This window comes from Pezoporus wallicus, unplaced genomic scaffold, assembly GCF_028554395.1.
Source record: "Pezoporus wallicus isolate ANWC-B61680 ecotype Strahan unplaced genomic scaffold, APGP_CSIRO_Pwel_v1 contig_2012, whole genome shotgun sequence".
Taxonomy (NCBI): Eukaryota; Metazoa; Chordata; class Aves; order Psittaciformes; family Psittacidae; genus Pezoporus; species Pezoporus wallicus.
Genome location: NW_026639840.1, coordinates 2415751 through 2429302, shown reverse-complemented (window position 1 = coordinate 2429302; position 13552 = coordinate 2415751). Strand labels below are relative to the sequence as shown.

General features: G+C 37.5%; 1 protein-coding gene across 6 annotated transcripts in view; it reads left to right on the top strand.

Moving 5' to 3' along the window:
• DLG5 (discs large MAGUK scaffold protein 5) overlaps positions 1-13552 on the top strand; it is a 110413-nt gene that overhangs the window by 41547 nt on the left and 55314 nt on the right. For all 6 annotated transcript variants that reach the window (XM_057416343.1, XM_057416341.1, XM_057416339.1 and 3 more), the window contains exon 3: positions 11099-11264. In XM_057416343.1, the coding sequence (XP_057272326.1) occupies positions 11099-11264 (166 nt within the window). The remainder of the gene's footprint in view (positions 1-11098; positions 11265-13552) is intronic.

Sequence of the window (13552 nt, the reverse complement as noted above, 5' to 3'; positions counted from 1 at the left end):
ACCTGACGGAAGACTATGATTTAATTTGCTATGAACAGATTGGGGCTGGTAATAGGAAGAAAAAAGGTCCTAAATTTTTAGGACAGTCAGACTCAAAAAGTAACCTTCCAAAGAAGGCAGTTGTTCTAAGATAAAATCCAGTAAGTCTGTGGGATAATTGAATGAAGTGATAGCTGAGACAGGAGATAATCTAGGTGGTCCTTTCAAGTTCCATGTTCCTTATTTTAAAAAGGAAAGGTACGCTTAACACTCCACATCCTCCCCTCCCCCTTCCCAATGCTTGTAACTTTTTGAATGCACTGTGTCCGACCTTTTATAATTTTCTAAGTGGAGGTAGGTAGATGAACAGCTAGTATTTGACATCACAAAGAAGGATTCTGCTTTAACAGTGACCACTTGCAAGCTACAGGTACATGGCCTCTATTGTATTGATTTCTTGTAGCATAGTGCCTTATGCAAGTGCAGGATCCCTCTTTCTGAACACTTTTATTTAGAATTTGGTATGTTACTTCCGAGACATCCATTATTCCCATCATTACATATGAGTCAGAACTTAATTTTTGCTAAACAATGTTCTGTTCATGTTTTAAAATATCGAAGTGCATATTGAATTCTGATCTGTGTATTTTACCTGAAGGGCTGTCCTTGAAAGTGTTTTATGTCTTTAGTGTGTGCAGCGATCAAAGTTATTTATAACCTTAAAAATAAGTGATCAGCTATTAAACAAAACTTGTGATCTGGTATTCTCCATAGTTTTGTTTTATTTGATGATTAAAGTGAGTTAGGTATTTAATATTTAATACATTAACAGCCAGAGGAATTCTTCGTTTGAAGTTGGCATTTTTGTTTTATAGTCTGGTTATAAATTTGTTATTCATGAATATAATTTTTTTTTTCCCTGACAATTTTCTCTCCCTCACATCTTGTTTTGCAAGAGATAATATTTTTAATGTGATCTACTATCAACAGCAAAATTTCTTGGCCTAATAATGAACATATCCTAATAGACATGTTTGCAAGTCACTTCAAAGTTGCAGTCAGATTATTTTAATGCTGCCTAATTTTGTTGAATGACAAACCATCATAACTGAAACTGTTTGCATGCCAGCTCCCCGAAGGCTTCGTATGACTTCTTTGAATGGAATCCCAACAAATACTGAGTTGCTATAGCGTTTCAGGAATTTTGCATACATCTTGCCCCTGCTCCATCCCCATCTCATTGGAATGCATTTTCACAAGGGTAATTCTGTGCAGTGGAAATGGTAAATTTAGCCTGTGAAATGAATGTATCAGTGAAAAAAATAGCTCATGGTTTGGAGGCATTGTAAACTTTGGAATATGTTGAGCTTGACATTGATATTTATATGTACACATGTATATAAAGGAATATTTTCATTTCCTTACACAAACCTTCCGCATGGGCCAGATAAGGGATCTATTTTATTATTCCTGAGTTCTAAACACTGTTTTTCATTAATATTTAACACATTTTTTATTTCTGGTCTACCTTGCTTTTGTTTGTCAAGGAGCTCAGATTCGCATTAGGCACATTTGACCTTTCAGAAGAAATGAGAAAGGTATTGGGGCCACTAATTAAGCCCAGATAAAGAAGCAAAGAGTAAATCTTAGCATCTGTCTAATTAGGGAAAGATAATACAATTTTTCGTTTGCATGAACTATGGAGTCTTTGAACTCCATAGTTCATAAAAGTAACTAGAGATGGATATGTTCATGTGCTTCATCTTAACCTTAATCACCCTAGCCGTTGTTGGAGATGGCTTCTGCTACCTGCGTTGTTAATTAAATGAGCTTTTTTCTGAAATGCTTCCAAGTAAGCCAGGATGTTGTGAAATTGAGATGACTGTATGTATTCTAAGCTATCCTGGTTTCTGAGTTAATTTATGAAGCTGATGTATGTAACAATGTGCTTTTTGTCCAGACCCTGGTATAAGAACTAAGCTTGAATAGTACAAAGGCAACTGTTTTTTAAAATGTAATTCTAAGAAAATATGTGCTCAGTCTCAGTCAAATAAATAAAACATGGTGTTAGGATTTGGAAAGAAAGAGGGAAAGATGAGAGAACATAATTTTATCACTATCTAAACCTGTGGTGTGCCCCATTATTTGTACTTCTGATTCTCTCATTGAAAGAGAAGAGGGCAGCAAGCATGGAGAGCAGTGGCATGGATGAACAGTTATGGAGCAGCTTTTGTACAGGGACCAACTGGATATGCTGGAGTTAATCTCGGTCTTCAGTAATGTCATAGTCCTAATATAAGAAGAGAACAAGGAGTGATGTAACTTGCGTAACATGACTCATAGGAGAATTTAGGGCTAGTCTATCCTGGGTATTGTGTTGTCATTCAAGCTTTTTTTCTCTTTCCTTGCTTAGATGGACTCACAGGGCATAAGGGGGGCAACAAGAATGAACTTCCAGCCTCATCTGCAGGTGATAGAATAAGCAGTTGAGTTGGAAGCCAGTTTTCCTACCTATGTGGCAGCCTTGGAGAAGAAACTCCATACATTTATCTGTCTTGACCATAGGTGTATCTGCCTTTTTTCTTCCATGTCTGTATGTAAATAAAAATACAGTTATTGCTCTTTTTAGGTTTTTCTTGTGTATTTCCCTCACTATTCAAAATTGGTTTAGATGACAATATTTTTTTTCTTCCCCCAATACTTTCTTCCTTTTCATTTTCCATGTATTAATAAAAGTCATGCTACATATTTAAAATAGGTAGCTCTGGTGGTACTGAGGGCAAATAATCAGTTATTTCCAAAAGAGGTACAATATAAACTGCCGTAATCCCACCATTGTGCTTCAGCTCCACCTTCTTCTCTCCAAAGGAAAACAAACGCTCATTAAATTGTCACGCGCTCTCTGTATTTCCTTTCTCTTTGCTCTTGAGTAATGACAAAGATTTTTGTGTGTAAATAGAAGCATCCTACATCTGCCCACTCCCAGTGCCCAGCAGACTCTTTGAATGGAGCTACAATCCCACGTCTGTGACATCAGAATAATTATTTATGGAGATTCAGTGCCTGGTGTGCCAAGCATGGAACAACAGTGTCACTTAGGATAGAAACCAGTAACACAGCTGTATGTGACAGTCACTGGCTAGTCTCCCACTTGACTGGTCATGATAACAGAAAGGAAAAGAATGCAGAATAAAGATTCCCTTTGAAAGAAAAAGGGAAAAAAAAAAGTGCCAGTTTTTATAGTGCACTCACTCATCTGATGTTTATCATTTTAAAGATAAATGTTCACCAAGCAGTGCACTGAACTTACATGACATAGTCATGGGCAACTGGCTCTAGGTGATCCTTCCTGAACAGGAGGGTTGGACCAGATGTTCTTTCTGAATTCTAGCAGATAATTTGCTGGACTTGTAAGGAAAGATGGAAGGGCTGTGTTTTGAAAGATTATCTGCAGAAAATGATGTATCAATCAAGTATCACCTTACTTATGCAATACTTCAGCCTGAAATCAAATTTCTTTGCTATGGAGAGTAGTCACAGAGGATCCCTGTTAGTTTCTGTGCATTTCTTGGTTGTCTACTTCCAATTTCCATCTCTTACGTTTATACTTTCTCTTTTCTCCCCAAATAAGTCTTCTTCCATCCTTTTCACAGTAGCTGTGTAAATTATTTTTCTGGCCCATGTCACATAAAAAAAAACCCTTTGAGAATTGACTTAAAAGGATATGTTTCAGGACTTGCGATACCCAATCTTACTTTTACAGCCTTCAGTAAGGCATTACTGACCTAAGATGTATGGTGCCATGACAGGATTATAGAATTGAGCTATTTTTTACCTACCCTAGTACCATAATGAAACTTTGGTTTTCCTTCAGTGCTTTAAAAATGTAATTCTTCCTCCCCTCTTGAATACACTTTCTTTTTCTTTTCTTTTTTTTTTTCCTTTTTTTTTTCCTTGAGAGACAGAGATGTTGTTTAATAGAAACCAGCAACTTGCATGCAGGAGTGAGGGTATAGCTCTGGGGAATAGCCTCTGTTACTTTTTTTCATGATGAGTTTTTAACAGAAAGGCGTTGCATACTCTTATGTTCTTTGAAAATGTACTGAGATCCTAATGAGAGGTTTTGGAATGGAAGAGACCTTCTGTTTTTTCACATGTATAATTTCCTTCTTTCCATAGCCAGATCTCTTTGCATTGTTTTGATTACAGCTATCAGTCTTGTAACTTCTTCACTCCAGATTGCATATCACCACCTTTAAGAGTCTATTATTGTTCCAGCTGTTCAGTTCTTTGCAAATGGCATCACTTTTTCAGTCATAAGTGTTTTTAATTCTTCTTCACTGTTCATATCCCAGTACTGCCTTTTCCTATGGAATTTACATACCAGTCTATAACAAACATGATGATTGTCACTACAATTTTATGACACTGCAGTCTGAGGTGGTGAGGTATGTATCCCCACCAGGTTTGTCCAACTTTGACTTGAACTCACAGTATCTCCTTGCTTAATGCTTAGTTTATCAGTTTGACAGACTATTTACAAGTAGTTTTTCCACTAATTGCAATTCAGGTAACTCAATCTGAGAGCCTTGATTCTTAATCCAGAGCAAAACATTACCCTCTCATCAGATAATAATTGTTTCCCAGCAATATGCAGTCTTTCATTCCCCATTGTCATGTTGACTGTTTTTTGACAACTGTCCTTTTATGTTGTTGTGATTTCAGTTTATTGCTTCACACTTTCTACAGCTGTGTATAATAAAGTAATTGTTTCCACTGTTCATAGGAAGAGCACAGTTGCAGGTGTGGTTTATGACACCTTTTCAAAGATAAACACTCTTTCTTTGTCCAAAAGAGTGATTTAATTCTTTTCCTCCTGACAGCCTGTAGGAATCTCTTGTTGTATTTTTTGCCTTTTTTAACTAACATAAAATTTATACTTAGTAAAGATACCTCACCAGTTAACACACAGGACAAAGGAACAAGTAACAATATTACACCTGCTGAAAGGCCACAAATGAAAAAAGGTACTAGGAACACTACTGGTACACCACATCAGAGTTCTGTACTGCAATGATTGCCGTCAGTGTTCTGACTTCTTGCCAATCAGTGTCTCTATTCAGCAGTAATTTTCTTATAAAATTTGGCCTTGATGATTGAATTAAACCTTTCTAAAATACGTTTATTTCCTATGTAATTTTCTTGTCCTCTGACCTGAATAATACCTCTTTGATTTGCTGGAAGTAAGACTTTTAAGTTAGGAAATAAACACCTTCTTTCACAGACTTAAAGGAACTTCACTCTCTTTCTATGTTATTCTGATCATGAATCACATAGATGTCTCTATGATTGATCCTTAATTTCTGTATGTAATTTTTAGTGTGTTTATTAATCAGCCATCTTAAGTAATAAGCACTCTAAGTAACTTTAAAATGTTATCACTAATTTCTATGGTGTCCATTTCTAGGCAGTTGTGGGTTGACAGGTAGCCATGCAGTGTTCTCTCAACTCCTGTTAACTTAGGAAGTACCAAAGAATTATTCAGTGGCTGTGATGCCCTCATTTAAAAACAGCAGCAGTAAGAACAAAAAAGTTAACTTTGCTGATGTGTACTGATAAAGAAGGAGTTTTTTAACGTTTCCTGTAATGAATCAGTTTGACTTACTTCTTGGTCTCTGAAGGCTTCTGCATACAAAGGGCTTGAGAACCACTAATGGATAGCTGACCACTTCATGGTATTTTATTTGCTGTAATACCCTAGCATTTTGCAGCTCTCTGGAGCTTCAGCTGTGTTTTCCTTGGTCATGGTAACAGATTTTACTCTCCATTGTATTTTAGCTCAGCAAAGTTTTCGAACTGACATATCTGCCCCTTCCCCCCCCCCCCCTTGCTGTTTTTCAGTAATAGTTTGTAGATTTTTCTTCCATGTTAATCTTTCTGGAACCACTGTTCAGTTCCTTCTAAAATCTCAAACTTACTGAGCTTCAAAGTTTGTTTTACATGCTGTTAGGTTTGTTTATCTTGTTATATTCTGCATTAAAACAAATACTGAAGTGCTACCCATTCTTTTGTCCTTGCATGTTACATGATCCTCACTGCTTTCGTAACCTATTAGGTTTTCTGTCTCTCAGATGAAACTGTTTCAACAGTTCAGTATTTTACCTTTCTCAGTTTCTTTTCCTGAGTGTACTGCTGCTTGTTCTTACTAACGTTTTATTTCACCTGCATGCAGTTCCATTCTGTGCTCTCCACTATTTCAAGACCACTTCTAAAGGCATATCCAAATAAATGTATCTAAATGGTAACTTCTGATATGTAATCCTATTCTAGTCCTCATAAATTATTAAAAGAAAGTAAATATTTCAGTACACATTTTCCTACAGCAGCATAAGTCTTTACTTCCCATTGCTTCCTGAGCTTCATGAGAAATCCTGCTGGTCATACTTTGCAATACATTTTCCAAGTCTTTTTCAACTTTTTCTGTCATGATTTACGAGGCCATAAAGAAATAATACCCTGAGCATCCTTGTTAATTTTTTCTCAAAGAAAGCAGTGAAAAAGGCTTTACTGTACAACGAATAGCCTCCTGTTTGCATGCAAGAATTGGCACAAATTCATACAATAATTTAAAAAAAAATCACCATAAAATTGAGGCATTCTATTAGTTTGTAACATATTGCCTTTTGAATTAATTTGAATCTGTCATACAAGTGCATTTCACAAAAGGTAATGAGTTTATTATAATTCAAAATATATTAGTGGCATTTCTTAAAAGTTGCTGTTTATGCATTGTTACCCATTTTCCCACCTCAACATTTTATTAATTCAACATTATGATACACCTTGGTCTGCTTAACAACTTTCCCAGCTCTGTTTCTCTTTAAATGTTCTCTTTTTTTTTTTTTTTTAATTCCTTAAAAAAAGAATGAAGCTAACTGAACAGTGGTTTCTGTGTGGCTGTATTATCTCTTCTATCATTGATCATCAGAGTAATCAGTAAGAATCGTATTAGGTATGTACTACAATAGTAAATCTTTGTGGTTTCTGTGAAGTCCAGTATTTGGACTATAATTATGGAAGATATGATTTCTCCAGCTTCTGTTTTTAAGGCTTTTCTTTTATAGATGTATGATGTAAATTCTGCAAAATCTTGCTTTGGACTAATTCAGTGCTTGCTCAGGACTTAATGTTTGCAAAACAAAATGTGTTTTGCCCACATGACCAACCCTGCTGTCGGCTCTTTCAGGAGTTGGTGGTGTGCTGCTTCCCTGGAGGCTGGCCAGGGAAGTGACTTCCATATGGCTGCCTTCTTGGAGCCCAAATGCAGCTTATGTGAAAAATGAGTTCTGAGGCTCACTGAAGCAGATGAACGAGTTGCACCTGGCAGGACATGCGGTAAATACATTTTCACAAATCCAGGTTGCCTGAGAAAGGGGGTGTAATTAGGATAATGGAGATTTAGCCTTTCAGCTTGTACATTTTGAGACAGTCTCACTAGTTAAAGGGCAGAAAGGAAATACTGTTGTGTAAAATATTCAGTCAGATGGAGAAGACTGCGAAGCTTGGAAGCACAGGTCACTTTCCTTCTACTGCATCAGGATGCCAGATGCAATAAAAGGCTTTTTTAGCATTCAGCTGTAAAAGCCCCTTTAAAGGAAATGGAGAGTATTGGATTTTTCTGATGAAAGAGGAGTTTACTGAAGTTTTTTTTTTGTTTTTTTGTTTTTTTTTATGAATAGGCATCCACAAATCTGATTTAACATTTATGAGACCTTATGTACAGCTATTGAAAATGCAAAACTGTTAGTAAACCAAGCACTGATAAACTTTTTGGCAAGTATAAGAGGGGAATATCTGGATCATACCGATCTATGTTTTTACAGCACTTACAAGGCGTTCATCTTTTTGCTTTTATTATGCTTTGACAACAATTAGCATTGCACGTGAGATGAAAATACTTGTTGATGTAAAAAGTGTCAAAAATAAACTTTTCTGTTACTAAGAGAAATGGCTTCACATTAGTTGAGAAAGCTTCTTTCATAAGGCTAATTAGCCTGTCTATCTAAAGCAGTTTTGTCTTGCTTGGCACAGTTTAGAGACAGCGCACAAGCTTTCTCCTTGCCTGAAGAAGATTGACGTTGTCAAAGCTAGGGGGCGAGGAGAGGTGGAGGAGGAGAGGGGTATAATTCTTGCCTCCTTCTACTGTGTTTTAGATTTCCAGAGCAGCCATTGTGTGCTTTTGTAGGACTTACGCAGCAGACAGGAGCAGACATTGTCCATGGAACTGGTACTAGAGTTAACAATGATGTTAGTGATGGACTGTTATTAATCCAGCGCCTTTTCCTCAATGTAAAGCACACCAGCATTCTTGATTTATCTCCTTTATACCCTTCTTCCTCTTGTGCCCCTCACATCCTGTTTAACTGGGCTCACAAACAGCCCCAGGATGACATATGAGCTTTTGAATATCTCTGTAAGGATGAGAAGGGGACCTTTTCAGTGTTATCCATATTCTGATTTATCAGTTCAAGTGAGAAGATGTTCAGGTTACCACTGAATTTACCCAAGACCATGCAGCCTCTCAGTATCTCAGTTAGGTTTGTCTGCCTTTACCTTTTTTTTTTTTTTTTGTGTTTATGAAATTCCCCACTCACTGATCTAAGGCAAATTGTATCTTGGCTGCATCCAAAAAAAGTGTGGCCAGCAGGTTGAGGGAGGTGATTTTGCCCCTTGCTTTGCTCTGGTGAGACTTCACCTCCAGTACTGGCTTTAGTCCACCTGATACCTGAGGACTGGAGTCCTCAGTACAGGAAAGATAATGGACCTCTTGGACAGGGCCACAAAAATGAGCAGGGGGCTGGAGCCCCTCTCCTATGAGGAAAGGCTGAGGGAGTTGGGGTTGTTCAGCCTGGAGAAGAGAATACTCTGGGGAGATGTTATTGAGGCCTTTGAGTTCTTACAAGGGGCCTATAAGAAAGATGGGGAGAGACATTTTAGCAGGGCCTGTTGCAGTAGGGTGCGGGGTAATGGTTTTAAACTAAAACGGAAGATTCAGGCTGGATGTGAGGAAAAAGTTTTTTACCATGATAATGGTAAAATACTGGAACCAGGTTGCCCAGAAAGGTGCTTCATCCCTGTAGACATTAAAGGCTAGGTTCTGAGCAGCTTAACCTAGTTGAAGATGTCCCTGCTTACTGCAGGGGGGTTGAACTAGATGACCTTTGAGGGTCCCTTCCAACCCAAACTATTCTATGATTTTATGATTCTATGATTCTATTCCAAATGGATATATGTTCTGACTTCTTTTATCTGTCCATTTAGGGTTTTTTTCCTATTTATTCCCTCCTGTATAATGAGCCTAGGATAGCATATTTGCATTATTACTGGATTTTGTATAACCTTGCCTTAAAAATTATGTAGAATGGTTCTTATATTGGAAAAAGAAAAGGTAACTGCATTTTGAAAGTGTGAGATCTTTAGTTCTCATGGATGAATTGGCTCCTTCTGGATGGAGGAATAAAACAAAGTAGTAGGAGAAGGCCCAAATGCAGCCTTCATGGAGAATTATTTTGAAAGATGTGAACTTGTGTCTTTCTAGAGAATGCATTCTGTTCCTGCAATTTTTTATTTCTTCAGTTAGCTATTAGTGCATTAACATACATTATTATGCAATAGTTAGGTTAAAAGAACAGTCTGTGCTCATAAAGTCTCATTACAGAATTACAGTAACAACTGAAATGAATAAGAAGTGGGATCCTATTATTTTAGATGCTGTATGTATGACCTTGAAGTTATTTTGGTGTGGGAACTTTAAAGCACAGGTAGTTCTACTTAAAAGTTGGAGGAAGTTTTTGCATTTTGCAATACCTTCCTGAACTGGGTTTAAAGATAAAAAGCCAGTCCATGCAGCTCATTGTTATTTGATCAGGTGCAATAACTTTGTTAGAAATTCTTTCTCTGAGAAGACTGTGATCAGAGAACATTGTTTTACTGTTGTATCTTTTGTTTCTTCGTATAGAAAAAGGCGTAATACAGGTGCATCCAAACAAGTTAACACATATGTCAGCAACTTGTTTCAATTGTATAATTATGCAGACTATGTCAAGAATAAAATAGTAGTCTGCTGTATACATTTAGGCCTTTAACTTTCACATCTGTGACCTATATCTTCGAGTTTGCTCTCATGGTCTAGTGTGAAGCATCCCTACCAATGGCAGGGGGTTGGAACTAGATGATCTTAAGGTCCTTTCCAACCCTAACTATTCTATGATTCTATGTGTCTGGGATTAAAATAAGCAGAATTAAAATTACAGTTGGATTAATTGTCTACATGTTGTGAAACAACATACCAGACTTTCATCTCTCAGGTGGAATAAGACCTCTTTGTATTGGTATAGCTGTATGAGAAGACAGTAGGCATCATCATTCATCTCTGATACTAAGAAAGGTGCGAACAAAAAGATCCCACAATACTCTTTAATGTATGACTGCCTCTTAGAGGAAATTTGATATGTAGTCCAGTTGCAGTGGTGTGCTTGTTTTAGCAAGTGTGCAGTGTTGTTAAACATGAAGCCCATTTCTCATGATTTGTTGACAAGTCAAATCTTTAACTTCACATACTGGACAAATTGAATTGCAACATGTGAAAGCATAGAATTGCGTTAAAAATAAATGTTAGCAGTAGCACATAGCAGAATAGAGCCTCTGTGGTGTTGCAGTTTCTCAGCAGTTGCAGGGGTAGGTTGTTGTCTGTGAAATTCACTGGGGTTTGTTTTTTTTTTTTTAGAAATAAGACATGATTCTTTATTGGAAATAACTTTGTACCTGTGGCTTCTGTCACTATGATAGTTTCTGAGGTCTTTACAGTTGTGACTGCAAACTGGCCTTGCCTTGCCTTTAAGGCAATTTACAAGCTCTTGAGTAAGTAACCTACTCATGCAAGCCTAACTTGCAACACAGATGGGGCCTTTCTGCCAGCAAAGGGTCTGACTGGATTTATTTTTGTATCAACTCACTGATGACGTTTCGTTTTTGAACAGGTTTTTTTAAATTAACTTTTTTGGTGAAGTTGTATTCTTTTGAGGAGTTGCTGACTGCCATTTATTTGTCTCTTGGTCAGGTACGACTGGTAAAGCATCATCTCCACCGCCTGTAATAGACACAAGACAGATGAGTGAGAAGCTGGAGACTATATTGTATCAGCTCCGTCAGGTAACTCGAGAGAGGGATGAGCTGCGCAAGCGACTTGCACTTTCATCTCCTGGATCAACTTTTGATGACTGCAGGTAAAAATAAAGGAAATATAACAATTTAGTCCTCAGTAGATTTTCAAGTGTCCTGTCTCCTGCTTGCCTGTAAAGCAGCAAGGATATTGCAATTCATGTATGTTGCTTATTAACTAGCATCCTGGTGGTGTGTGTGTACGTAGGTGACCCCATCCAGGTTTAAGAGCTGCCTGTTGAATGCCTGTTCCCACTTTCTACACAATTTTACTGTGAGAATGAAGGGAGTCAGGCTTATCTCTGTGTTGACAGAAGCAAGCAGAAAGTTGTTTAGGCCTCCTAGGCTGTGTTGTGGGAAGAGAAAGACGGCAGTGGCTGAAGCATTTGCTGTTTTGAAAGCAAGGAGAAGAAAGAGAAATAGCTCTGAATACTTGGCTGGAGGACAGAAATTAGGAGAGGAAAAAAAACTTCAGCTATGTCTGTGCCTCTGCAAAGAGAGAGGTTTGGATTTCCGTTGAGGGGAATAACATGATTTCTAGGAGCTAAGCCTTCTATTATACATGTACTGGGGGACTGTGTAGCATTAACATTTTGAGAGTAAAGAAATACCCTCCACTGAGAAGTTATGGGTGATGCCAAATTAAAATGTGTTCAAAGTCAGTTAATGGCCAGCAGCCTTATGCAGCTCATTCTGATTTGAGGGTTAATAAGATATGAGGCAAATAGTATGCAGGGAGAGTATGGGTTAATTGTAGATAAGAGTTTTATTGGGTAGTAAGCAGAATTGGTTTATTTTAGAGGGTTAAAGATCTGCTGGTGTTTATAAATGTGACTTTAGGCACACTGAGCAGGTACTTTTTGCCTGCAGTAAGCACATGTAAAATGAAATTTTTTGAACCTTGGAAAAAATTGACACTGAATCTTAAATAAAAGCAAAGATGAATCTGAAATAAAAACCAAAGATTTTCTGGAAGGTGTTCCCATGATGCATAATTTCTCTGAACTTCAGTGTTTTGTTTTTGTTTGTATCTTACTTCATCAGCTCTATCTGTTGTGTGGTCAGGTGGTTAATTAGGCCTTTTGTCTCTATGAGATAAGGTCAAGATTTGAGCCATTGAACTGGAATTAAGAGAATCTGGGCATTTTACTTACTTCTGAGATGGTCATCTTAATGCCCCTTTCCTCTCCACCATGAGTTCTGAAGGCTGCTTTTAAGAGCATTGTGTTCTATCTGAGGGTCTCCAAGTGTTGGGACAGGAGAGGAAAAGGTTGCCAAATGTCAACATGTTTTGCATAGCTTCCAGTTACTTACTTATACAGAGGGATTTCTTACTTGAAGTCACTAGAGCTTAGATATTGAGGATTTTATAGTTTACAGTAATCTGCATAATCCAGGATGCTATTAATAAAAGTACTGATGAGCTGTCCTCTAGACTGCCCTAGTTTTTTCTCTTTAATGGTCAAATCGATCTGCTGCTGCCAGTGAAGGATTTGTATGTTGTGGAAAATGTGTTTACAGTTTAAAGAAAAACTCATCAAAATAAACACTGTATTTGGGCAGTGCGTGCACAGTATGTATTAGATGGAGGATGCTGTCCTCCAAGCAATTAAATATTTGAAGAGTGGGAAATGAAGAAAGATTATTAGTTGATGTTTTTTTCCTTCAGTGTAAAAGCAACTACTACTCCCATCCACATACGCATCTATGGTTTTTGAAAGCTTGTTGGTGTTTTTTTTTGTTTTGAGTTTGCTTTACATTCTTTCCTCGTGTAAAATCTTCAACCTTCCAGGAGTCAGAGCCCGGATATTACAAACTATTATGATGAGCTATTAGCGGAAAGATCACTACTATTTAGGTGGTGACATTTATTACCCAAAAAAATCACACATCATAATGGCATGCTTCAAAACATTTAGAGCTCACAACACATTCATTGTCTGGTCTCTGCTGGCTGTGAAGACTGGCAATTGCAAAACCAAGCATTGTTTTCCAAACGCAAGTGTTGACTAAGTCTAGAGCAGTGGAAGAGGAGCCACAGCAGTGGACTGTGATGTGCTGAATCAGATGAATATGTGTCATCCTGTGGGACAGGAGTAAGATTGTTCATGCTGTGCTCGTGTCACTTGACAATGACAATGTGTACATGTGTTGTGATTTAAGCAAAGATTTGCGCAAATCATTTAGTGTGCTCAAGGTGCGTTTTATAGACCTAAATATCCTTATTACTTATGTAGTAGTAGAAGAGACCTGCAATACAAATGAAATCCCTGAAAATTGCTTTTGAGAAGAGACTGTTTTAGGTGTAGTCTGTAATTGTTGCTGGTGGTGCAGTTGCAATAGTATGTGATAA